General features: G+C 61.6%; 1 protein-coding gene across 1 annotated transcript in view; it reads left to right on the forward strand.

Moving 5' to 3' along the window:
- LOC122545051 (major histocompatibility complex class I-related protein 1-like) overlaps window positions 1-23,961 on the forward strand; it is a 59,301-nt gene extending 35,340 nt beyond the window's left edge. Inside the window, 6 exon segments of the mRNA XM_087979761.1 lie at window positions 10,786-10,812; window positions 10,815-11,048; window positions 19,081-19,182; window positions 20,551-20,580; window positions 21,753-21,801; window positions 23,576-23,961. Coding sequence (XP_087835887.1) covers window positions 10,786-10,812; window positions 10,815-11,048; window positions 19,081-19,182; window positions 20,551-20,580; window positions 21,753-21,799 — 440 coding nt within the window. The 3' untranslated portion in view covers window positions 21,800-21,801; window positions 23,576-23,961.
- The last annotated feature ends 362 nt before the right edge of the window (window positions 23,962-24,323 follow it).

The following is a 24,323-nucleotide window of genomic DNA, read 5'->3' on the forward strand; positions in this document are numbered from 1 at the left end:
GGAGGAGAGAGACGGGGGGGAGGGGAGGAGAGAGACGGGGCGGAGGGGGAGGGGGAGGGGAGAGACGGGGGGAGGGGGAGGGGAGAGACGGGGGGAGGGGGAGGGGAGAGACGGGGGGAGGGGGAGGGGAGAGACGGGGGGAGGGGGAGGGGAGAGACGGGGGGAGGGGGAGGGGAGAGACGGGGGGGAGGGGGAGGGGAGAGACGGGGGGGGAGGGGGAGGGAGAGACGGGGGGGGGAGGGGGAGGGGAGAGACGGGGGGGAGGGGGAGGAGAGAGACGGGGGGGGGAGGGGGAGGGAGAGAGAGACGGGGTGGGGAGGGGGAGGAGAGAGACGGGGGTAGGGGAGGAGAGAGACGGGGGGAGGGGGAGGAGAGAGACGGGGGGAGGGGGAGGAGAGAGACGGGGGGGGGGGAGGGGGGGGGGAGAGGGAGGGGGAGGAGAGAGACGGGGGGGGAGGGGAGGAGAGAGACGGGGGGGGAGGGGAGGAGAGAGACGGGGGGGGAGGGGGAGGAGAGAGACGGGGAGTGAGGGGGAGGAGAGAGACGAGGGGGAGGGGGAGGAGAGAGACGGGGCGGACGGGGAGGGGAGGAGAGAGACGGGGGGAGGGGGAGGAGAGAGGGGGGAGGGGGAGGAGAGAGGGGGGAGGGGGAGGAGAGAGACGGGGCGGAGGGGGAGGGGGAGGAGAGAGACGGGGGGAGGAGAGAGACGGGGGGGAGGGGGAGGAGAGAGACGGGGGGGAGGGGGAGGAGAGAGACGGGGGGGAGGGGGAGGAGAGAGACGGGGGGGAGGGGGAGGAGAGAGACGGGGGGGAGGGGGAGGAGAGAGACGGGGGGGAGGGGGAGGGGGAGGGGAGAGACGGGGCGGAGGGGGAGGGGGAGGGGAGAGACGGGGCGGAGGGGGAGGGGAGAGACGGGGGGAGGGGGAGGGGAGAGACGGGGGGGGCGGAGGGGGAGGGGAGAGACGGGGGCGAAGGGGAGAGACGGGGGGGTGGGGAGAGACGGGGGGGGAGGGGGAGGAGAGAGACGGGGGGAGGGGAGGAGAGAGACGGGGGGGAGGGGAGAGACGGGGGGGAGGGGGAGGAGAGAGACGGGGGGAGGGGGAGGAGAGAGACGGGGGGAGGGGGAGGAGAGAGACGGGGGGAGGGGGAGGAGAGAGACGGGGGGAGGGGAGGAGAGAGACGGGGGGGAGGGGGAGGAGAGAGACGGGGGGGAGGGGGAGGAGAGAGACGGGGGGGGAGGGGGAGGAGAGAGACGGGGGGGGGAGGGGGAGGAGAGAGACGGGGGGGGAGGGGGAGGAGAGAGACGGGGGGGGAGGGGGAGGAGAGAGACGGGGAGTGAGGGGGAGGAGAGAGACGAGGGGGAGGGGGAGGAGAGAGACGGGGCGGACGGGGAGGGGGAGGAGAGAGACGGGGGGAGGGGGAGGAGAGAGGGGGGAGGGGGAGGAGAGAGGGGGGAGGGGGAGGAGAGAGACGGGGCGGAGGGGGAGGGGGAGGAGAGAGACGGGGGGAGGAGAGAGACGGGGGGAGGGGGAGGAGAGAGACGGGGGGAGGGGGAGGAGAGAGACGGGGGAGGGGAGGAGAGAGACGGGGGGAGGGGGAGGAGAGAGACGGGGGAGGGGGAGGAGAGAGACGGGGGGAGGGGGAGGAGAGAGACGGGGGGAGGGGGAGGAGAGAGACGGGGGGAGGGGGAGGAGAGAGACGGGGGGAGGGGAGGAGAGAGACGGGGGAGGGGAGGAGAGAGACGGGGGAGGGGGAGGAGAGAGACGGGGGGAGGGGGAGGAGAGAGACGGGGGAGGGGGAGAGAGAGACGGGGGGAGGGGGAGGAGAGAGACGGGGGAGGGGGAGGAGAGAGACGGGGGGAGGGGAGGAGAGAGACGGGGGGAGGGGGAGAGAGAGACGGGGGGGGGGAGAGAGACGGGGGAGGGGAGGAGAGAGACGGGGGAGGGGGAGGAGAGAGACGGGGGGAGGGGAGGGGAGAGACGGGGGGGAGGGGAGGGGAGAGACGGGGGAGGGGGAGGGGAGAGACGGGGGGAGGGGGACGGGAGAGACGGGGGGGAGAGGGAGGGGAGAGACGGGGGGAGGGGAGGGAGAGACGGGGGGGAGGGGAAGGGGAGAGACGGGGGGAGGGGGAGGGGAGAGACGGGGGGGGGAGGGGGAGGGGAGAGACGGGGGGGGAGGGGGAGGAGAGAGACGGGGGGGTGAGGGGGAGGAGAGAGACGGGGGGGTGAGGGGGAGGAGAGAGACGGGGGGTGAGGGGGAGGAGAGAGACGGGGGGGGAGGGGGAAGGAGAGAGACGGGGGGGGGAGGGGGAGGAGAGAGACGGGGAGGGGGAGGAGAGAGACGGGGGGGGAGGGGGAGGAGAGAGACGGGGGGGAGGGGGAGGAGAGAGACGGGGGGGGGAGGGGGAGGAGAGAGACGGGGGGGGGAGGGGGAGGAGAGAGAGACGGGGGGGGGAGGGGGAGGAGAGAGACGGGGGGGAGGGGGAGGAGAGAGACGGGGGGAGGAGAGAGACGGGGGGAGGGGGAGGAGAGAGACGGGGGGAGGGGGAGGAGAGAGACGGGGGGGAGGGGAGGAGAGAGACTGGGGAGGGGGAGGGGGAGGAGAGAGACGGGGGGAGGAGAGAGACGGGGGGAGGGGGAGGAGAGAGACGGGGGGGGGAGGGGGAGGAGAGAGACTGGGGGAGGGGGAGGGGGAGGAGAGAGACGGGGGGAGGAGAGAGACGGGGGGAGGGGGAGGAGAGAGACGGGGGGGGAGGGGGAGGAGAGAGACGGGGCGGAGGGGGAGGGGGAGGAGAGAGACGGGGGGAGGAGAGAGACGGGGGGAGGGGGAGGAGAGAGATGGGGGGGGGAGGGGGAGGAGAGAGACGGGGGGGGAGGGGGAGGAGAGAGACTGGGGAGGGGGAGGGGAGGAGAGAGACGGGGGGAGGAGAGAGACGGGGGCGGAGGGGGAGGAGAGAGACGGGGGCGGAGGGGGAGGAGAGAGACGGGGGGGGGAGGGGAGGAGAGAGACGGGGGGGAGTGGGAGGAGAGAGACGGGGGGAGTGGGAGGAGAGAGACGGGGGGGAGGGGGAGGAGAGAGACGGGGGGGGGAGGGGGAGAGAGAGACGGGGGGGGAGGGGAGGAGAGAGGGGGGGGGAGGGGGAGGAGGAGGGGGGGGGGAGGGGGAGGAGGAGAGGGGGGGGAGGGGAGGAGAGAGGGGGGGGAGGGGGAGGAGAGGGGGGGGGAGGGGGAGGAGAGAGGGGGGGGGAGGGGAGGAGAGAGACGGGGGGGGGAGGGGGAGGAGAGAGACGGGGGGAGGGGGAGGAGAGAGACGGGGGTGAGTGGGAGGAGAGAGACGGGGGGGAGGGGGAGGAGAGAGACGGGAGGGGGAGGAGAGGGGGGGGAGGGGGAGGAGAGAGGGGGGGGAGGGGGAGGAGAGAGACGGGCGGAGGGGGAGGAGAGAGACGGGGGGGAGGGGGAGGAGAGAGACGGGGGGGAGGGGGAGGAGAGAGGGGGGGGGAGGGGGAGGAGAGAGGGGGGGGAGGGGGAGGAGAGAGACGGGGGGAGGGGGAGGAGAGAGACGGGGGGAGGGGGAGGAGAGAGACGGGGGGGAGGGGGAGGAGAGAGACGGGGGGGAGGGGGAGGAGAGAGACGGGGGGAGGGGGAGGAGAGAGACGGGCGGAGGGGGAGGAGAGAGACGGGGGGAGGGGGAGGAGAGAGACGGGGGGAGGGGGAGGAGAGAGACGGAGGGGAGGAGAGAGACGGGGGGGGGAGGGGGAGGAGAGAGACGGGGGGGGGAGGGGGAGGAGAGAGACGGGGGGGGGGGAGGGGGAGGAGAGAGACGGGGGGGGGAGGGGGAGGAGAGAGACGGGGGGGGGGAGGGGGAGGAGAGAGACGGGGGGGGGAGGGGAGGAGAGAGACGGGGGGGGAGGGGGAGGAGAGAGACGGGGGGGAGGAGAGAGACGGGGGAGGGGAGGAGAGAGAGACGGGAGGAGAGAGACGGGAGGGGGAGGAGAGAGACGGGGGAGGGGGAGGAGAGAGACGGGAGGAGAGAGACGGGGTGGGGGAGGGGAGGAGAGAGACGGGGGGGGAGGGGGAGGAGAGAGACGGGAGGGGGAGGAGAGACACGGGGGGGGAGGGGGAGGAGAGAGACGGGGGGGAGGGGGAGGAGAGAGACGGGAGGAGAGAGACGGGGGTGGGGGAGGGGGAGGAGAGAGACGGGAGGGGGAGGAGAGAGACGGGGGGGGGAGGGGGAGGAGAGACACGGGGGGGGGGAGGGGGAGGAGAGAGACGGGGGGAGGGGGAGGAGAGAGACGGGAGGAGAGAGACGGGGGTGGGGGAGGGGGAGGAGAGAGACGGCGGGGGAGGGGGAGGAGAGAGACGGGGGGGGAGGGGGAGGAGAGACACGGGGGGGGGAGGGGGAGGAGAGAGACGGGGGAGGGGGAGGAGAGAGACGGGAGGAGAGAGACGGGGGAGGGGGAGGAGAGAGACGGGGGGGGAGGGGGAGGAGAGAGACGGGGGGGGAGGGGGAGGAGAGAGACGGGGGGGGGGGAGGAGAGAGACGGGGGGGGGGAGGGGGAGGAGAGAGACGGGGGGGGGGAGGGGGAGGAGAGAGACAGGGGGAGGGGGAGGAGAGAGACGGGGGGAGGGGGAGGAGAGAGACGGGGGGGGGGAGGGGGAGGAGAGAGACGGGGGGGGAGGGGGAGGAGAGAGACGGGGGGGGGAGGGGGAGGAGAGAGACGGGGGGAGGGGAGGAGAGAGACGGGGGGAGGGGGAGGAGAGGGGCGGAGGGGGAGGGGGAGGAGAGACATGGGGGGAGGGGGAGGAGAGAGACGGGGGATGGGGAGGGGAGAGACGGGGGGGAGGGGGAGGAGAGAGACGGGGGGGAGGAGAGAGACCGGGGGAGGGGGAGGAGGGAGACGGGGGGAGGGGAGGAGAGAGACGGGGGAGGGGAGGAGAGAGACGGGGGGGGGGAGGGGGGAGGAGAGAGACGGGGGTGGGGGTGAGGGGAGGAGAGAGACGGGGGGGGAGGGGGAGGAGAGAGACGGGGGGGGGGGAGGGGGAGGAGAGAGACGGGGGGGGGGAGGGGGAGGAGAGAGACGGGGGGGGAGGGGGAGGAGAGAGACGGGGGGAGGGGGAGGAGAGAGACGGGGGGAGGGGGAGGAGAGGGGCGGAGGGGGAGGGGGAGGAGAGACATGGGGGGAGGGGAGGAGAGAGACGGGGGGAGGGGGAGGAGAGAGACGGGGGGAGGGGGAGGAGAGAGACGGGGGGAGGGGGAGGAGAGAGACGGGGGGAGGGGGAGGAGAGAGACGTGGGGAGGGGGAGGAGAGAGACGGGGGGAGGGGGAGGAGAGAGACGGGGGGAGGGGGAGGAGAGAGACGGGGGGAGGGGGAGGAGAGAGACGGGGGGAGGGGGAGGAGAGAGACGGGGGGGGAGGGGGAGGAGAGAGACGGGAGGGGGAGGAGAGACACGGGGGGGGGAGGGGGAGGAGAGAGACGGGGGGAGGGGGAGGAGAGAGACGGGAGGAGAGAGACGGGGGTGGGGAGGGGGAGGAGAGAGACGGGAGGGGGAGGAGAGAGACGGGGGTGGGGGAGGGGGAGGAGAGAGACGGGAGGGGAGGAGAGAGACGGGGGGGGGAGGGGGAGGAGAGACACGGGGGGGGAGGGGGAGGAGAGAGACGGGGGAGGGGGAGGAGAGAGACGGGAGGAGAGAGACGGGGGTGGGGGAGGGGGAGGAGAGAGACGGGGGGGGAGGGGGAGGAGAGAGACGGGGGGGAGGGGGAGGAGAGACACGGGGGGGGAGGGGGAGGAGAGAGACGGGGGGAGGGGGAGGAGAGAGACGGGAGGAGAGAGACGGGGGTGGGGGAGGGGGAGGAGAGAGACGGGGGTGGGGGAGGGGGAGGAGAGAGACGGGGGGGAGGGGGAGGAGAGAGACGGGGGGGGGGGGAGGGGGAGGAGAGAGACGGGGGGGGAGGGGAGGAGAGAGACGGGGGGGGGAGGGGGAGGAGAGAGACGGGGGGGGGAGGGGGAGGAGAGAGACGGGGGGAGGGGGAGGAGAGAGACGGGGGGGGGGAGGGGAGGAGAGAGACGGGGGGGGGAGGGGAGGAGAGAGACGGGGGGGGGGGAGGGGGAGGAGAGAGACGGGGGAGGGGGAGGAGAGAGACGGGGGGAGGGGGAGGAGAGGGGCGGAGGGGGAGGGGGAGGAGAGACATGGGGGGAGGGGGAGGAGAGAGACGGGGGGATGGGGAGGAGAGAGACGGGGGGAGGGGAGGAGAGAGACGGGGGAGGGGGAGGAGAGAGACGGGGGGAGGGGAGGAGAGAGACGGGGGGAGGGGGAGGAGAGAGACGGGGGGGGGGGGGGAGGGGGAGGAGAGAGACGGGGGGGGGGGGAGGGGGAGGAGAGAGACGGGGGGGGGAGGGGGAGGAGAGAGACGGGGGGGGGGGAGGGGGAGGAGAGAGACGGGGGGGGGAGGGGGAGGAGAGAGACGGGGGGAGGGGGAGGAGAGAGACGGGGGGAGGGGGAGGAGAGGGGCGGAGGGGGGAGGGGGAGGAGAGACATGGGGGGGAGGGGGAGGAGAGAGACGGGGGGAGGGGGAGGAGAGAGACGGGGGGAGGGGAGGAGAGAGACGGGGGGGAGGAGAGAGACGGGGGGGAGGGGGAGGAGAGAGACGGGGGGAGGGGGAGGAGAGAGACGGGGGGAGGGGGAGGAGAGAGACGGGGGGAGGGGGAGGAGAGAGACGGGGGGAGGGGAGGAGAGAGACGGGGGAGGGGGAGGAGAGAGACGGGGGGAGGGGGAGGAGAGAGACGGGGGAGGGGGAGGAGAGAGACGGGGGGAGGGGGAGGAGAGAGACGGGGGGAGGGGGAGGAGAGAGACGGGGGGAGGGGGAGGGGAGAGACGGTGGGGGGGGTGAGGAGAGAGACGGAGGGGGAGGGGGAGGAGAGAGACGGAGGGGGAGGGGGAGGAGAGAGACGGAGGGGGAGGGGGAGGAGAGAGACGGGGGGGGGGAGGGGGAGGAGAGAGACGGGGGGAGGGGGAGGAGAGAGACGGGGGGAGGGGGGAGGAGAGAGACGGGGGGAGGGGGAGGAGAGAGACGGGGGGAGGGGGAGGAGAGAGACGGGGGGAGGGGGAGGAGAGAGACGGGGGGAGGGGGAGGAGAGAGACGGGGGGGAGGGGGAGGAGAGAGACGGGGGGGGAGGGGAGGAGAGAGACGGGGGGGGAGGGGGAGGAGAGAGACGGGGGGAGGGGGAGGAGAGAGACGGGGGAGGAGGGGGAGGAGAGAGACGGGGGGAGGAGGGGAGGAGAGAGACGGGGGGGGAGGGGGAGGAGAGAGACGGGGGGAGGGGAGGAGAGAGACGGGGGGGGGAGGAAAGAGACGGGGGGGAGGGGAGGAGAGAGACGGAGAGAGACGGGGGGAGGGGGAGGAGAGAGATGGAGGGGGAGGAGAGAGACGGGGGGGAGGGGGAGGAGAGAGACGGGGGGAGGGGGAGGAGAGAGACGGGGGGGAGGGGGAGAGAGAGAGACGGGGGGGAGGGGGAGGAGAGAGACGGGGGGCGAGGGGGAGGAGAGAGACGGGGGGGGAGGGGGAGGAGAGAGACGGGGGGGGAGGGGGAGGAGAGAGACGCGGGGAGGGGGAGGAGAAAGACGGGGGGAGGGGGAGGAGAGAGACGGGGGGGGGAGGGGGAGGAGAGAGGCGGGGAGGGAGTGGATGAGGGAGCGGATCAGCCGAGGTGCGGAGGAAGGGAAATGGAGAGGGCCAGGCCGAGGTGAGGAGAGAGGGAGAGGGCCAGGCCGAGGTGAGGAGAGAGGGAGAGGGACAGGCCGAGGTGAGGAGAGAGGGGGAGGGACAGGCCGAGGTGGGGAGAGAGGGGGAGAGGGACAGGCCGAGGTGAGGGAGAGGGAGAGGTGCAGGCCGAGGTGAGGAGAGAGGGAGAGGACAGGCCGAGGCGAGGAGAGAGGGAGAGGGACAGGCCGAGGCGGGGAGAGAGGGGGAGAGGGACAGGCCGAGGCGGGGAGAGAGGGAGAGGGACAGGCCGAGGCGGGGAGAGAGGGAGAGGGACAGGCCGAGGCGAGGAGGGAGGGAGAATGTGAGGGATAGGCGAGGCGGGGAAGCAAGGGCGAGGAAGAGGCCAAGGCACGGAAGGAGGGGGTGGGGCGAGGGACGGAGAGGGAGAGGGACAGGCCGAGGCCTGGAGGGAGGGAGAGGGACAGGCCGAGGCGGGGAGAGAGGGAGAGGGACAGGCCGAGGCGAGGAGGGAGGGAGAATGTGAGGGATAGGCCGAGGCGGGAAGCAAGGGCGAGGAAGAGGCCAAGGCACGGAAGGAGGGGGTGGGGCGAGGGACGGAGAGGGAGAGGGACAGGCCGAGGCCTGGAGGGAGAGGAGAGGGACAGGCCGAGGCCTGGAGGGAGAGGGAGAGGGACAGGCCGAGGCCTGGAGGGAGAGGGAGAGGGACAGGCCGAGATGGGGAGTGAGGGACAGGCCGAGGCGGGGAGGGAGGAAGAGGGAGAGGGACAGGCCGAGGGGGAGACGGACAGACCGGGTGGGAGAGGTTGAGGGACAGGCCGAAGCAGAGAGGAGGGGGAGAGGACAGGCCGAGGTGAGGGGAGAGGGAGAGGGACAGGCCGAGGCGGGGAGGGAGAGGGAGAGGCTGAGGAGGGGAGGGAGGGAGAGGGACAGGCTGAGGCGGGGAGGGAAGAGGGTAGGGCGATGGATAGGCTGAGGCGGGGAGCGTGAGTGTGAGGGAGAGGGACAGACCGAGGCGCGGAGAGAGAGAGGAAGAAGCCGAGGCATGGAGTGAGGGAGAGGGACAGGCTGAGATGGGGAGGGAGAGGGAGAGGGACAGGCCGAGGCAGGAAAGGAGGGAGAGGAACAGGCCGAGGCAGGTAGGGAGTGTGAGGGAGAGGGACAGGCCGAGGCGGGAAAGAAGGGAGAGGAACAGGCCGAGGCAGGTAGGGAGTGTGAGGGAGAGGGACAGGCCGAGGCGGGAAAGAAGGAGGACAGACCAAGGGAGGGAGATGGAGCAGAGGAAGAGGGACGGGCTGAGCCGGGTGGGAGGTAGAGGGAGAGGGACAGGCCGAGGCGGGGAGGAAGCTGGAGGGAGAGGGACAGGCCGAGCTGGGGAGGATGGGAGAGGGACAGGGACAGGCCGAGGTGGGGGAGGAGGGAGAGGGACAGGGCGAGGTGGGGGAGGAGGGAGAGGGACAGGGCGAGGTGGGGGAGGAGGGAGAGGGACAGGGCGAGGTGGGGGAGGAGGGAGAGGGAGAGGGACAGGCCGAGGGAGAGGGACAGGCCGAGGGAGCGAGAGGGAGAGGGACAGGCCGAGGCGGGGAGGGAGGGAGAGGGAGAGGGACAGGCCGAGGCAGGGTGGGAGGTAGAGGGAGAGGGACAGGCCGAGGCAGGGAGGGAGGGAGAGGGAGAGGGACAGGCCGAGGCGGGGAGGGAGGGAGAGGGAGAGGGACAGGCCGAGGCGGGGAGGGAGGGAGAGGGAGAGAGACAGGCCGAGGCGGGGAGGGAGGGAGAGGGAGAGGAAACAGGCCGAGGGAGAGGGACAGGCCGAGGGAGCGAGAGGGAGAGGGAGAGGGACAGGCCGAGGCAGGGAGGGAGGAGAGGGAGAGGGACAGGCCGAGGCGGGGAGGGAGGGGAGAGGGAGAGGGACAGGCCGAGGCGGGGAGGGAGGGAGAGGGAGAGGGACAGGCCGAGGCAGGGTGGGAGGTAGAGGGAGAGGAACAGGCCGAGGCGGGGAGGGAGGGAGGGAGAGGGAGAGGGACAGGCCGAGGCGGGGAGGGAGGGAGAGGACAGGAGGGGAGTGAGAGGGACAGGCCGAGGCGGGGAGAGAGAGAGAGGAGAGGCCGAGGCATGGAGTGAGGGAGAGGGACAGGCTGAGGCTGGGAGGGAGGGAGAGGGACAAGTCGAGGCGCGGAGGGCGGGAAAGGGAGAGGGACAGGCCGAGGGAGGGCAGGAGAGGGACAGGCCGTGGCGAGGACTGAGGGAGATGGACAGGCTGAGATGGGAGGGAGAGAGTGAGGGAGAGGGACAGGCCGAGGCGGGGAGGGAGGTAGAGGGAGAGGGACAGGCCGAGCCAGGGAGGGAGGGAGAGGGAGAGGGACAGGCCGAGGTGGGGGAGGAGGGAGAGGGACAGGCCGAGGTGGGGAGTGTGGGTGAGGGAGAGGGGACAGGCTGAGGCGGGGAGGGAGGGTGAGGAGAGGGACAGGCCGAGGCGGGGAGGGAGGGAGAGGGAGAGGGACAGGCCGAGGGAGAGGGACAGGCCGAGGCAGGGTGGGAGGGAGAGGGAGAGGGACAGGCCGAGGGAGAGGGACAGGCCGAGGCAGGGTGGGAGGTAGAGGGAGAGGGACAGGCCGAGGCGGGGAGGGAGGGAGAGGAGAGGGACAGGCCGAGGGAGAGGGACAGGCCGAGGCAGGGTGGGAGGTAGAGGGAGAGGGACAGGCCGAGCCAGGGAGGGAGGGAGAGGGAGAGGGACAGGCCGAGGCGGGGAGGGAGGGAGAGGGAGAGGGACAGGCCGAGGCGGGTGGACAGGGAGAGTGAGAGGCTGAGGGAGGGAGGGAGAGGGACAGGCCGAAGCACGGAGGGAGAGGGTGTGGGAGACGGACAGGTCGAGGCGGGGAAAGGGGGAGCAGAAAGACAGGTGGAGGTGGGGTGGGAGGGTGAGGGAGACGGACCAGCAGGGAAGGGGAGAGTGGGCAAGGGAGAGGCTCAGGCTGGGAGTGGGGGGTGAGGGGTGGGGAGTCTCTGTGTCCCTGTCTAACCTCTCTCTCCCTCACTCTCTCTCTCTCTCTCACTCTCTCTCTCCCAGTTAAACCCTCTGTAACACTGACCCCTGTGAGGATAATAAAGATCTCTCCTGTATCGCCACTGGCTTCTACCCTCAGGCCATTGAGATGAATCTGTTCCGGGATGGAGTGAGGATTGGTGATTCAGAATCGACTGGAATCCGACCCAATCACGATGGATCCTACCAGATCCACAAACGGATGGAGTTTGACCCACAATCCCAGGCCAAGTATTCCTGCGAGGTGGAACACAACGGATTGGGGCAGAAGCTGGTCATCTTTTATGGTAAGGATTTTCCTCAGTGAGTCAGGGTCCAGTCCCTCTCTCCCCAGGAGGGGGATCAGTGCTGAGCACAGGGTGGGGATCCAGTCCCTCCCTCCCCAGGAGGGGGATCGGTGCTGAGCACAGGGTGGGGATCCAGTCCCTCCCTCCCCAGGAGGGGGATCGGTGCTGAGCACAGGGTGGGGATCCAGTCCCTCTCCCCAGGAGGGGGAACAGTGCTGAGCACAGGGTGGTGATCGAGTCTCTCTCCCCAGGAGGGGGATCGGTGCTGAGCACAGGGTGGGGATCCAGTCCCTCCCTCCCCAGGAGGGGGATCGGTGCTGAGCACAGGGTGGGGATCCAGGCCCTCTCTCCCCAGGAGGGGGATTGGTGCTGAGCACAGGGTGGGGATCCAGTCCCTCTCCCCAGGAGGGGGAACAGTGCTGAGCACAGGGTGGTGATCGAGTCTCTCTCCCCAGGAGGGGGAACAGTGCTGAGCACAGGGTGGGGATCCAGTCCCTCTCCCCAGGAGGGGGGATCAGTGCTGAGCACAGGGTGGGGATCCAGTACCTCTCCCCAGGAGGGGGCACAGTGCTGAGCACAGAATGAGGATCCAGTACCTCTACCCAGGAGGGGTTCAGTGCTGAGCACAGAATGAGGATCCAGTCCCTCTCTCCCCAGGAGGGGGATCAGTGAGGAGCACAGGGTGAGGATCCAGTATCTCTCCCCAGGAGGGGGAACAGTGCTGAGCACAGGGTGGTGATCGAGTCTCTCTTCCCCCCAGGAGGGGGATCGGTGCTGAGCACAGGGTGGGGATCCAGGCCCTCTCTCCCCAGGAGGGGGATCGGTGCTGAGCACAGGGTGGTGATCGAGTCTCTCTCCCCAGGAGGGGGAACAGTGCTGAGCACAGGGTGGGGATCCAGTCCCTCTCCCCAGGAGGGGGATCAGTGCTGAGCACAGGATGGGGATCCAGTACCTCTCCCCAGGAGGGGGCACAGTGCTGAGCACAGAGTGGGGATCCAGTACCTCTCCCCAGGAGGGGTTCAGTGCTGAGCACAGAATGAGGATCCAGTCCCTCTCTCCCCAGGAGGGGGATCAGTGAGGAGCACAGGGTGAGGATCCAGTACCTCTCCCCAGGAGGGGGAACAGTGTTGAGCACAGGGTGGTGATCGAGTCTCTCTTCCCCCCAGGAGGGGGATCGGTGCTGAAACGATATCCTGATCAGACTCTGGATAGTCTGATGTTTGGATAGTGTGACCTTCCGTTTGTTGCGATGGGTGATCCTGGTAACAATGAAGTTGGGGCTGAGTGGTCCGTTTGCAGATGCTTGATATTGCAGGTGAACTGAAAGGCCTTTATCCTGTTCCTTTCTTCTGGGGTTCTCACCCACTCTCTGTGCTGGAAGTCAGAAAGAGAGAGATGGAGCGACTTCCTTTCCTTTTACCTGCAGTGCATAGATGACAATTACAGTTTTCATCACTGTGACTCACAGTACGCGCCTTCACTCGCTATCTGTCTGTCTATCTCTCTCTCCCTCTCTCTCACTCTTAGTCTCTCTCTCTCACATACACACACATACTCTATCTCTTGCTCTCTGTCGCAATCTCTATCGCTCTCTTGCTCGCGCTCTCGTAAAGTTGATCGCGCTCTCGCACACTCTCTCGCCCACTCGCTCTCGCTCTCTCTCCCTCGATGTCTCCCTCCTTCCCTCAAACACACACATGGGTTGAAACAGGTTTTTAACCCTCTTTGTGTGTATATGATTGAAGGGGGAAACCACAGCACCTATCTTCATATCCAGACTGTTGTTTCTCCTCCCACTGTATACACACACACTCCAATAACTCCCAGCAGAGGACCCTTCCGTCTCCCTCTGAGATTTCCTTCACTCCTGCTGGGAGGGTATTCCAGAGTTTCTCTCCAAACCCTCTTAAGTCTCCATCCACAGAACTATTTGACTGTGTCTTTTTCTACGAAGCGTACACTGGAATCAGAAGTTTAATCTGTTTGTAAGTGATCTGGCATTTATTATCTGTTGCCATGACAGTTGGGTACAGCGTGCCCGGGATATTCTAGTGTTCTTGTTAATTGCTTCTTAAATCTCCCTGTGTTTCAGCAGCCAGGAGGCTGCTACATTTCCAGCCTTCTGAAACTTATGCAAATGAAGTTTAACTCTAATGGTAAAAGTTGGTTCCGTTTGTAGTCAGGGAGCCTACGTGATTTGTGTGAAAGCTGTTGTGTGCATTGGTGAAGTCTATTCTATAATGATAGATACAAAACTGGGAATCTCCTGTCACGGTAATCCACAAAGGACTGAGGTGCATACACAACATTCAGTAATCAGACAAGTGGGACTGACAGTAGTGATAACTTTGGGAGACCCATCTATCCATAACCCCTGTGCACGTGCACAGTGTTATTCATCGTTAGTGTACATCAGCATGAAGGGCTTTTGCCCGAAACGTCGATTCTCCTGCTCCTGGGATGCTGCCTGACCTGCTGCACTTTTCCAACACCACTCTCAACTCTGATCTGCAGCCTCTGCAGTCCTCGCTATCACAACAGTATGGGGTGTCTGTGGGTTGTCCGTATCAATTATCCCCTGTCTCTCCACAGCACGTGGGAGAGTGTCATGGTAACCCATCTGAATACCTTTTCAAAAAATTCCAATCTTTTCACCTTCCAACTTTGTCACGAGGAAACATTGAAATCCCTAGCTCCAAGCACAGCAGCTCTCTGAGAGTGTCCTTGCAGCTATCATCAAACCATACTTGGGTAAGCTGACAGCTCGAGATACTAGTGTGGGGTTTCCTCTGGAGCAAATGTTCAAGCTTTTCATCACTGATCCAGGACAGGACTTCCCCTTAGCTAGCCTCTCCCAGGTCCTCTGTCAGTGTTTAATCATCCAGTTAACTTAGATACTGCAGATGGTGTGATGTAGCTGCTCACCATCATCTCTGATTTGCCCAGGATGATCTGGTGAATTCTCTTGGCATGGCTGTCCAGTATGGTCACACTCTCCACTAGTTGTCCTGTGGTCTCCTGTTGATGTTCTCCATTCAGTCTTTCTGGGGCTTGTTTGACTTGTTGGGTCAAAATCCTGGTTCATTTTCCAAATGGGGATTGACCATTGATACTGCTGCCCCATTTCCTGCAGCTCGATCATTAAGGAGTTCCCTTCTCTTCCACCTATTAACTGCTGGTCTGGGTTTTCCCTCTTATTTTCCTGTCCCTCATTCCACACTCCTGTGGATCAGGGAGGAATACAATCGGTTTAATGGGGAAGGCCACCACTCTGATGACAGTATCACTGATACATCTGTTATGACTGGGATTCATTATATAGTCTATATTTTCGGTATCCCACCATCCTGCACCCGTTTTTGGAGAAATCCCACCAATTGTCTGTGGTCCCCAGACTCGTATAACACAATATGGAATTCCCGTTGGGTTTCCTCTACACCATGAGCTGATGGCTATGCCAGAATATCACTGATTTCCCAGGACGGATGCAGAGGCTCCCATCTACACATTCCGCAGTCTCCAGTGGGTCATAACACAGGTATCCAACATTGTTTTCCCTTGTACCCATGCTGCATTTTCACATACAGTCATTATAATCGTTGTAAATACTGCACAATAACCGCTCTGTAACAGTCGCATCGCTGGCTTGGAGTAGCCACTCCAGGGCACTTCCTCAAAAGAGTAATTTCTGAAAATATCTTTGTCTAATATCTGACACTGTGTTCTACTTGATATTTTAACATTGTCCAATTGTCACCCATTTCTGAACCTTTTTTTTTGAAGAAAACAAAATGGCCGATAGAATCAAAGTCTACTTGTGTGGCCGGCAGCTTGTGGCTGGGGAGCTCTATGAGGTTGCCCCTGTCATCCTCCATGTATAAGCCACAGTCTGTTTTCACTCCATTTATTGTTATCAGGATGATCCACTGGGTGTCAGCGCCTTTTTTCCAAACTTCCCAGTGCCAGGTCGGAAGCTCCCAAATGAAATGACCAGTTTGGCCACAGTTATACCATGGATTCAGCTCTGAGTTTGTTTGTGGAGTTCCATTTTTCTGGGGACAGGGGACTCGTATGGAGGGGGAGACTCTGCGATTCCTTGGTGCATTCCTTCTTCCATTCCTCCAAGTTGAAGGCGGACTATAAGTCTGGACCCCACTTACGTGAACTGATTTTGCAGATGACTGCTGTGCCCTCAACTCCCTTTCCCACATCGTGATTAATTTGCAAGGGACCCAAGCCTCATTACAGGAGGTGTCGAGGGGTCAAATCCCAGGCATGCGTCTCTCCCTCTACCTGAGGCATGGGAGATAAGGGTTTGCACCCAGTTTTTCAGTTGTTCGTTGGTAAAGTCACGTCCCTGAAAACCCGGACAAATTGGACCCAGAGTCTCTGGGCAGAGCTGTTAGGGTGTTCCCCTTGTTGATGACTGCACTTGTATGGCGCCTTCATTGGGTCTGCCTTATCCTGTCCCACAGCAGTGAGGATCACCGCCTTCATCTCATCATAGATCTCCTCCTCCCTAGTTGTTGGTCCTTGGGAAGGACAGAATGGCCTGTTGGACTAATCACATGGTGATTAATCTGCTTTGCTTAGCAGCACCCAGTCTGTATATAACTGACTGTCGGTAGGACTCAACAAAAACGTGTTTAGGGCAGAGATGGAATCAGACAGTGTTCCCTTTTTGGTGATGCGGCTGGAATGGGTGATGGATACGTAATGCAATCGCCAATTGCTTGACGCGAGGTGACTACATGATTTGTGGGCTCCAGTTTTGGCTGGGGGTCAGGGGTAGAGGTTGAAGCTGCCATTGCCCAGGAGAAACAGTGGGGATCCTCATTTGTAGGCTGAAGGTGGATTGCATGTGGATGTGTCAGTGTGGGGTCTCTCGTTATCTCCCTGGGGAGGTAGGACTCCAAAGGCCCACATTATCCAATTCTGGGCAGAGACCTGGTTCACTCGAGATTATATTTGTTCCTGGCACTTTGAATGTTCCACACTGGGGCCTGACATGCATTGCTCTGCGTTGCAGAGTTAGAGAATCTTACAGCTGCTTGAAGCTCCTTACACTGTTGTTCCAGCTTGTCTATGTACACTGAGGCTGTCTCCTGCTCCCCCATGGTCCTCCTCTTACTCAGATCGTCTCTTTCAAATTGTGACTGGAACTGTCCCATACGGATCAGGTTTTTTCCTGTATTCTAGGGTCCTGTTGTTTAATTACAAGTTTTAACTTTTCCAATTCATACTAGTGATTTCTCATCACTCCCGCAGCGATCAAATCTCAGCTGGTCAGCTGCAGAAATCTCCTCGGCTACATGCTGCTACTGGTGCTGTGGTTTCCTCAGTTGCCTTCTTTCCTAACTTATTATGTGTTTCTAGCCATATGTCTTGGGTCATGGAACCCAATGGTGCAGGGTCAGTCTGGGTGCGACAAAAATCTGTGTATTTGGGCCTTTTTTCAAAAAAGATACTGTCTGAGAGTATCCTCCCACGTTGGACAAGGGGATACTTGTCCCATTTTGCTGACAAGCGTATTATTGCCGGTGTCTCTTCCATGTTATTACGTTCTGGGAAGTGGCTGTGGTTAAGGTCAAGCTTTAGCTAGATTCTTATTACAGCTTCTCAAAGTCTTAGACATTTAGAACTAGAGCATGGTGATCCCTTGTTTTAAAAAATTCTCAAGGTCAAGGACCAGGCTCGCAGGAAAGTAGTCTGACACAGAACAAACAGCCAAGAGGCGAGTCTGCTAGAATATAAGTGTTTTATTCCCCGCAGCGTCGCCACAACCAGGTCTCGTACTTAGAACGGGTCTGGTTTATACTCACTCTACGTGTTACCGGAACTGGGAGCCGTCAGTTCTCGTAGAGCGGTTGCCAACAACCCACGCTCGGCGGTTAAACGCAACCCCGGAGCAGACTCTACCGAACTGGAGACTTTTCCAGCTGATATACTCTTTTCGAGATCTAAACATTCATGTGAACAGCAGAGCAAGGCTGAAAAACACATTCCATTCTGGTCACATACAGATAAGAAGATTCACACGGGAAGGTGTGTAATAAGATTCACACGGGACTAAGCGACACCTTCCATTTTCGGTTAGATTCACACATGTATTGGGACACAATTTTAACCCTTTCACCACATTCCACTGCTTGGCCCATCACACATGTATTGGGACATAATTTTACACCACATCCCTTCAAACACTTTGCAGAGATAGGTCTTTAACCCCTTCTCGTGGCCTGACTGTAGAGTTTCCCACACCTGTGTATTACAGCTATCCCTGGCTTTCTGACCTAGTCTCTGCCAGGTACTCTTTAACACACCTAGCAGTCATTTCAATTGGAGCAGTAGAGTATTCAGAGCTGTCAACAGCTGCCAATGTCTCTACTCCTTTTAAACAGAAATGTTTCCTCAACTCTTTGGAACTCAAAGGTCCCTCAATTCAAAACAAAGTTCCTTCACCTCTGAAAAAATGACTTTCCCTCAACTCTGTCCCCACCGAACACTCCTGGGGTAGGAATGAAATACAGAGGAAACTTTCTTCTACTCATTCCAACCCAAAGTAAACTGAAAATCATATCCAGTCAACTCCATCCCCATCGAACACTCCCACGGCAGGGACAACGGGAGTTTAAAATTCAGCAGAAAATTTCTCTTACTCGTTGAAACTGCAAATAAACAAAATAAAGCTCCCTCACACCGAACCCATCAAGCATTCCTGGAACGGGGACAACGGGGGGTTCAAATAAACACACCTTTGGTTCTGTCAAGGAGTTCAATATATCTCTAACAGTGTGTACACCCGAGGGGAACATAGCTGTCCCCCCACCCCCTCCAAACCTCGAGCTGACTTCCTCAGAGACCCTCGATACCCCATTACCCTTTCCCAACTTGTGCGTTTGCTCGCTCTGGCTGTTAGGCCAAGTTCTGTTCAGCTGCCTGAATCCACAGTCCCTTGAGTCCTGACTTACTGCTCAGCGTACCAGGCTGGTGGGTCCGACGTCAGAGGACCTGTTGGTCACTACTTATCCCAGGGACACCAACTGTTGTCTCGTTCCTTGTTAGACACTTCTGACCAGAATGTTTCTGAATGAATTTGCCCAGGTTTCCAGTTTGTGAACACAAGCAGGTACCAATGCAGAACAGTCCCAACTTGATTCGGAAACAAGTTACAATAATCTTCAATACGAAATATCTTCTCTCTAATCCTTTAGGCCCCTTAAGCCTTACAACACTTCACAAGTCTCTTGTAGATTTACATAGTGGCTGTCGTTCTGTCTCTGGGTCTGTGGAGCTGCTTTCTTCTGTCTCTCCCTCACTCACACTCTCTCTCTCTCCTCACTCACACTCTCTCTCTCTCCTCACTCACACTCTCTCTCTCTCCTCACTCACACTCTCTCTCTCTCCTCACTCACACTCTCTCTCTCTCCTCACTCACACTCTCTCTCTCTCCTCACTCACACTCTCTCTCTCTCCTCACTCACACTCTCTCTCTCACTCTCGTTACTGAGTCCCTGCCTCTTGCTATGATGGTCTGTCCGAAGGCCTCAGATGATTTGAGAGAGGGGGCTGGAGGTGAATCCTGGTTTTATACCTTTTAGATCGTTTTCTGGAATGTTCTATAGTTCTGGTCAATCAGGGAGACACCCTTAATAGTTTGAAACCTTGTCAGCCATTTGGATAGTTTGTTACTGCTGGTGTCTTTGTGTAACTGGACTCTGTACCTTTCTGTCTGGGCCCTCTGTTTGGGGCTTAAATTGTTTGGGACATGCGTGTCCAGGAAACCGTTTGCCTTTTACGTTACACTGATGTCATTAGCACCTGGTTGCTGTGTCTGCACTGGGCCTGGTGTGTGGCTTTGGGATTTTAAGCTTTTTCTTGGCCTATGTACCCAGCATCCCTTGGTGTTTGGCCAAGTTAACAATCTGTCTGTGTCTCAGCAGCCAGGGGGCTGCGAGTGTGTCCCTGTCCAGTGTATGCTCTGTTGGATTGCTGATGTGTGACTGTCTCTTGTTGGATAATTCTCTTCCAGAACCAAAGAGCAGCTCCATCCTCCTGATTGTAATCAGTATTGTCGTTGCTCTCCTGGTGATTATTGCTGTCATCGCTGGGGTTGTCTGGTACAGGAAGAAAGGTAGGAGTCTGGGTGAGAAAGGGCAGGAACATGCTGTGGGAAGGGGGTCTGGGTGAGAATGGGCAGGTACATGCTGTGGGAAGGGGGTCTGGGTGAGAATGGGCAGGTAGATGCTGTGGGAAGGGAGTCTGGGTGAGAATGGGGAGGTACATGCTGTGGGAAGGGGGTCTGGGTGAGAATGGGCAGGTACGTGCTGTGGGAAGGGAGTCTGGGTGAGAATGGGGAGGTAGATGCTGTGGGAATGGGGTCTGGGTGAGAATGGGGAGGTAGATGCTGTGGGAAGGGGGTCTGGGTGAGAATGGGCAGGTACATGCTGTGGGAAGGGAGTCTGGGTGAGAATGGGGAGGTAGATGCTGTGGGAATGGGGTCTGGGTGAGAATGGGCAGGTACATGCTGTGGGAGGGGGGTCTGGGTGAGAATGGGGAGGTAGATGCTGTGGGAAGGGGGTCTGGGTGAGAATGGGCAGGTACATGCTGTGGGAAGGGGGTCTGGGTGAGAATGGGCAGGTACATGCTGTGGGAAGGGGGTCTGGGTGAGAATGGGGAGGTAGATGCTGTGGGAAGGGGGTCTGGGTGAGAATGGGCAGGTACATGCTGTGGGAAGGGGGTCTGGGTGAGAATGGGGAGATAGATGCTGTGGGAAGGGGGTCTGGGTGAGAATGGGCAGGTACATGCTGTGGGAAGGGACCCTGGGTGCCGAAGTGCGGGAAGAGACTGGGGAATTGTGTTAGAGAATGAAGAGGGTAAAGTGAGTAGGAATGGGCTGGCCCTGTGGGTGGAGAGGTGTCAATGTCAGCATCCAGTGGGAGGAGAGCGGGGAGTGTGAACTTGGGAACTTCCAGTAACGGGAGAATTTGAAGATGTGAAATCTGGAGTGTGACAGTGTAGTGTTAGAGCAGGAGGACAGATTGGAGACTGTGGAGCTTTGTCCACACAGACACAGGGAGTGTCGGGAATAAATAGATCAGATACACTAATTACTGTGGAGGATAGGAGACGGTGGGCAGGGCTGCTCGATCAACTAGACCCTGAGAGGGTGAGGGCTGGGGTGGAGGGGGTTCGGGGCAGGGGTGGGGGTGGTGGTGGAGGGGGCAGGGGGCAGGGGTGTGTGTTGTGTGGGGGCGGTGTTAGGGGGTGTAAGGGAAGGGTTGGGTGGGAGCGGTGGTGGGGGGGCTGGGGTGGGGTTTGGGTGGTGGAGGGGGTTGGGGGAGCAGTGTTGCTATCTGGTCCCCTCTTACCCCTCGGTGCTGAGCTCTCTGTGGGAGCTGCTCCCGGGGGATATGGGAGGTGACAGTCCCTCCCTCCCAGATCTCTCACCCTGACTGTGGGGGTGCGGTCACTAACTGAGCTTTCCTTGTTTTTCCAGCAGGCCCGAAGGCTGACTACAAACCAGCGAAGAGTAAGTTTACCCCAATCACTGTCTGTCCGTCAAATGGTGAAGCAGGCAATGATCTTCATTCTGGGTCTGTGTGGGCGGGTCTGTGTGGGCGGGTCTGTGTGGGCGGGTCTGTGTGGGCGGGTCTGTGTGGGCGGGGTGTGGGCGGGTGTGTGTGCGTGTGGGCGGGTGTGTGTGCGTGTGGGCGGGTGTGTGCGTGTGGGCGGGTGTGTGCGTGTGGGCGGGTGTGTGCGTGTGGGCGGGTGTGTGCGTGTGGGCGGGTGTGTGTGTGTGGGCGGGTGTGTGCGTGTGGGCGGGTGTGTGCGTGTGGGCGGGTGTGTGCGTGTGGGCGGGTGTGTGCGTGTGGGCGGGTGTGTGCGTGTGGGCGGGTGTGTGCGTGTGGGCGGGTGTGTGCGGGTGTGTGTGTGCGTGGGCGGGTCTGTGTGTGTGTGTGGGAGCGGGTCTGTGTGTGTGTGTGGGAGCGGGTCTGTGTGTGTGTGTGTGTGGGCGGGTGTGTGTGTGTGTGGGCGGGTCGGTGTGTGTGTGTGTGGGCGGGTCGGTGTGTGTGTGTGGGGGAGCGGGTCGGTGTGTGTGTGTGGGGGGGCGGGTCTGTGCGTGTGTGTGGGAGCGGGTCTGTGCGTGTGTGTGGGAGCGGGTCTGTGCGTGTGTGTGGGCGGGTCTGTGCGTGTGTGTGGGAGCGGGTCTGTGCGTGTGTGTGGGAGCGGGTCTGTGCGTGTGTGTGGGGAGCGGGTCTGTGTGTGGGGGCGGGCGGGTCTGTGTGTGTGTGTGTGTGCGGGTCTGTGTGTGGTGCGTGTGGTGTACTCAGCACTGCATTAGACAGTCTTCATTTCGACTGACATCTGTTGTCTCCATGAATATGTCAGGCTGCATCACCACCCCCCCTCCCCTTATTTCACATTCCCCTCCCCTCCCCTCCCCTCCCCTCCCCTCCCCTCCCCTCCCCTCCCCTCCCCTCCCCTCCCCTCCCCTCCCCTCCACTCCCCTCCACTCCCCTCCACTCCCCTCCATTCCCCTCCCCTCCATTCCCCTCCCCTCCCCTCCCCTCCCCTCCCCTCCCCTCCCCTCCCCTCCCCTCCACTCCCCTCCCCTCCACTCCCCTCCCCTCCACTCCCCTCTCCTGTCTGTGTCCCCCAATGGTAAACATGATTTTGAAATGTGTTTCTTTGCATTAACAGGTTCTGATAGAGGGGAATCCTCCTCAAACTCCTCTGCCAATGCCTAGAGGTAGGAATCTTTCTGGGAGTTGATGCTGCTGGTGTGTTCCCCCTGGGAGGGGAGGGGGGTTACACTGTGTGTGGTTACTGTGCCCAGGGTCTGCTTCTCCCACTCACTGACTGGTGGGTCAAAGAGCAACTCCCACAATTCCCCACTGAGCTTCGAGACTGCCCTCCTGGAGGTGCTGACCCTGGGGACATTGTGGGTTGTGGTGGAGAGCTGGGTGTGTCTGGTGGGGAAGCAGACCTTGTAGCACCTCACCCAGGATGTGGCCTCCCATTGGTCACTCTCCTTAATGTTCCTGGGGCTTCATAGAACAGTACAGCACAGAACAGGCCCTTCAGCCCACGATGTTGTGCTGACCATTAATCCTCAGGTAAGGTAAACCTAATGTACGAACCCTCAAATTTCTGAGACCATATGCATGTCTAGCAGTCCCTTAAATATCCCCAATGACTTCACTTCCACAACTGCTACTGGCAACACCTTCCATGCTCTCACAACTCTCTGCATAAAAAAACCCGCCTCTGACATCCCCTCTATGTTTTCCGCCAAACAGCTTAAACTATGACCCCTCATATTAACAATTTCTGCTCTGGGAAAAAGTCTCTGGCTATCAACTCTATCTATGCCTCTCATTATCTTGTACACCTCAATTAGGTCCCCTCTTTTCCTTCTTTTCTCCAATGAAAAAAGTCCGAGCTCAGTCAACCTCTCTTCATAAGATAAGCCCTCCATTCCAGGCAGCATCCTGGTAAACCTCCTCTGAACCCTCTCCAAAGCATCCACATCTTTCCTATAATAGGGCGACCAGAACTGGACACAGTATTCCAAGTGCGGTCTAACCAAAGTTTTATAGAGCTGCAACAAGATCTCACGACTCTTAAACTCAATCCCCCGTGTTAATGAAAGCCAAAACACCATATGCTTTCTTAACAACCCTGTCCACTTGGGTGGCAACTTTAAGGGATTATGTACCTGCACACCAAGATTCCTGTTGGCATCTCCAGGAGCCAGTCTGACTGGGACTTGGAGAGGGACAGCTGTGCTGGGATCGGGCTGGTGTTAGGGGGAGAGTTGTACTGGGAATGAGCCAGAGCTGGGGGAGGGCTCTTCTGGGATTGGTCCGGTGTTGGGGGAGGGCTGTGCTGGGATAGGCCTGGTGGGTCTCACGTCAGCAGTAGGATAAGTGGAGACAATTCTGAAGGGGTGAACTAATACCCAGTTGGAAAGGCCTGAGGTGGAGTTTGGTGGTGGGAGTTGGGGGGAGTGTGAGGTGATTTTTAGATTAGATTACAGTGTGGAAACAGGCCCTTCGGCCCTACAAGTCCACACCGACCCGCCGAAGCGAAACCCACCCATACCCCTACATTTACCCCTTACCTAACACTACGGGCAATTTAGTATGGCCAATTCACCTGACCCTGCACATCTTTGGACTGTGGGAGGAAACCGGAGCACCCGGAGGAAACCCACGCAGACATGGGGAGAACGTGCAAACTCCACACAGTCAGTCGCCTGAGGCGGGAATTGAACCCGGGTCTCTGGTGCTGTGAGGCAGCAGTGCTAACCACTGTGCCACCGTGCCGCCGTGATGTCTGCTGGAGTTTGGTGGGAGTCGGGGGGAGTGCGGGGTGATGTCTGCTGGAGTTTGGTGGGAGTCAGGGGGTGTGCGGGGTGATGTCTGCTGGTGTTAGTTGTCTCTGGGAGGCTCTGCTGGGTTTTCTCTGTCTCTAACCCGTGGCCTCACCCAGTAACCATCTCCTTTATTTCTTCTCCACAGCGGACTCTCGTGTCCCGCAGATATTCCTGGGAATTCAGTCGTTGGCAACAGGATTATTTGAAAAACTGGGGGAGGGAGGGAGGGATGGGGGGGGGGGGGGGGGAGGGTGGTTTCTGTCACGTAAACAGTTCTCTATCCTGTAAAAGGGTGAGGGAACCTTGATTCTCAATGTTTGCTCCTGCTGATTTAAGCTTTGATTTGCACTGATCTTTGTACTGACTGTGGGATGCAGCTGAACTCAGTCACTTCAGCCTGAGGCTTGTTTTCAATGTTGTATTTTAATGGGTGAAGCCCCCTCATTGTGACTGGGCTGAAGGGAAGGGTCTCCGTGGGAGAATGACTCTCAGCTCCAGCTCACTCACTCCCTCACTCCCTCACTCCCTCCCTCCCTCCCTCTCACTCACTCACAGTCTGGCTGCTGTGTCAGACACATTCCCTGGTGCGGGACGTTCACACCCACTCAGTCCGACTGGCCCCTGACAGACTCTGGGGTCCACAGGGACGGCCCCTCCCATCAGCCAGTCCCCCAGAGAGGGGAGGGGGGGTGTGTGGGCCTGATTCCAGAGACCTTCAGTCCCAGTCGGTGGGGGCTACAGATACGGGGGGGGGGGCCTGCTTTGTGTGACCATTCAGGATCAGAGGGAAGTGCTTGTTGATATGGGGCAGTGGGGGGTGGGGGGAGGAATGATCAGATTTATTTTTTTTTTGCAGGTGGTTGAAGAGGGGACGCTTTGTTATACTTTGCAAA

This window comes from Chiloscyllium plagiosum, unplaced genomic scaffold (genome assembly GCF_037043375.1).
Source record: "Chiloscyllium plagiosum isolate Xiang-an unplaced genomic scaffold, Cpla_swu_hap1 HiC_scaffold_35, whole genome shotgun sequence".
Lineage (NCBI taxonomy): Eukaryota > Metazoa > Chordata > Chondrichthyes > Orectolobiformes > Hemiscylliidae > Chiloscyllium > Chiloscyllium plagiosum.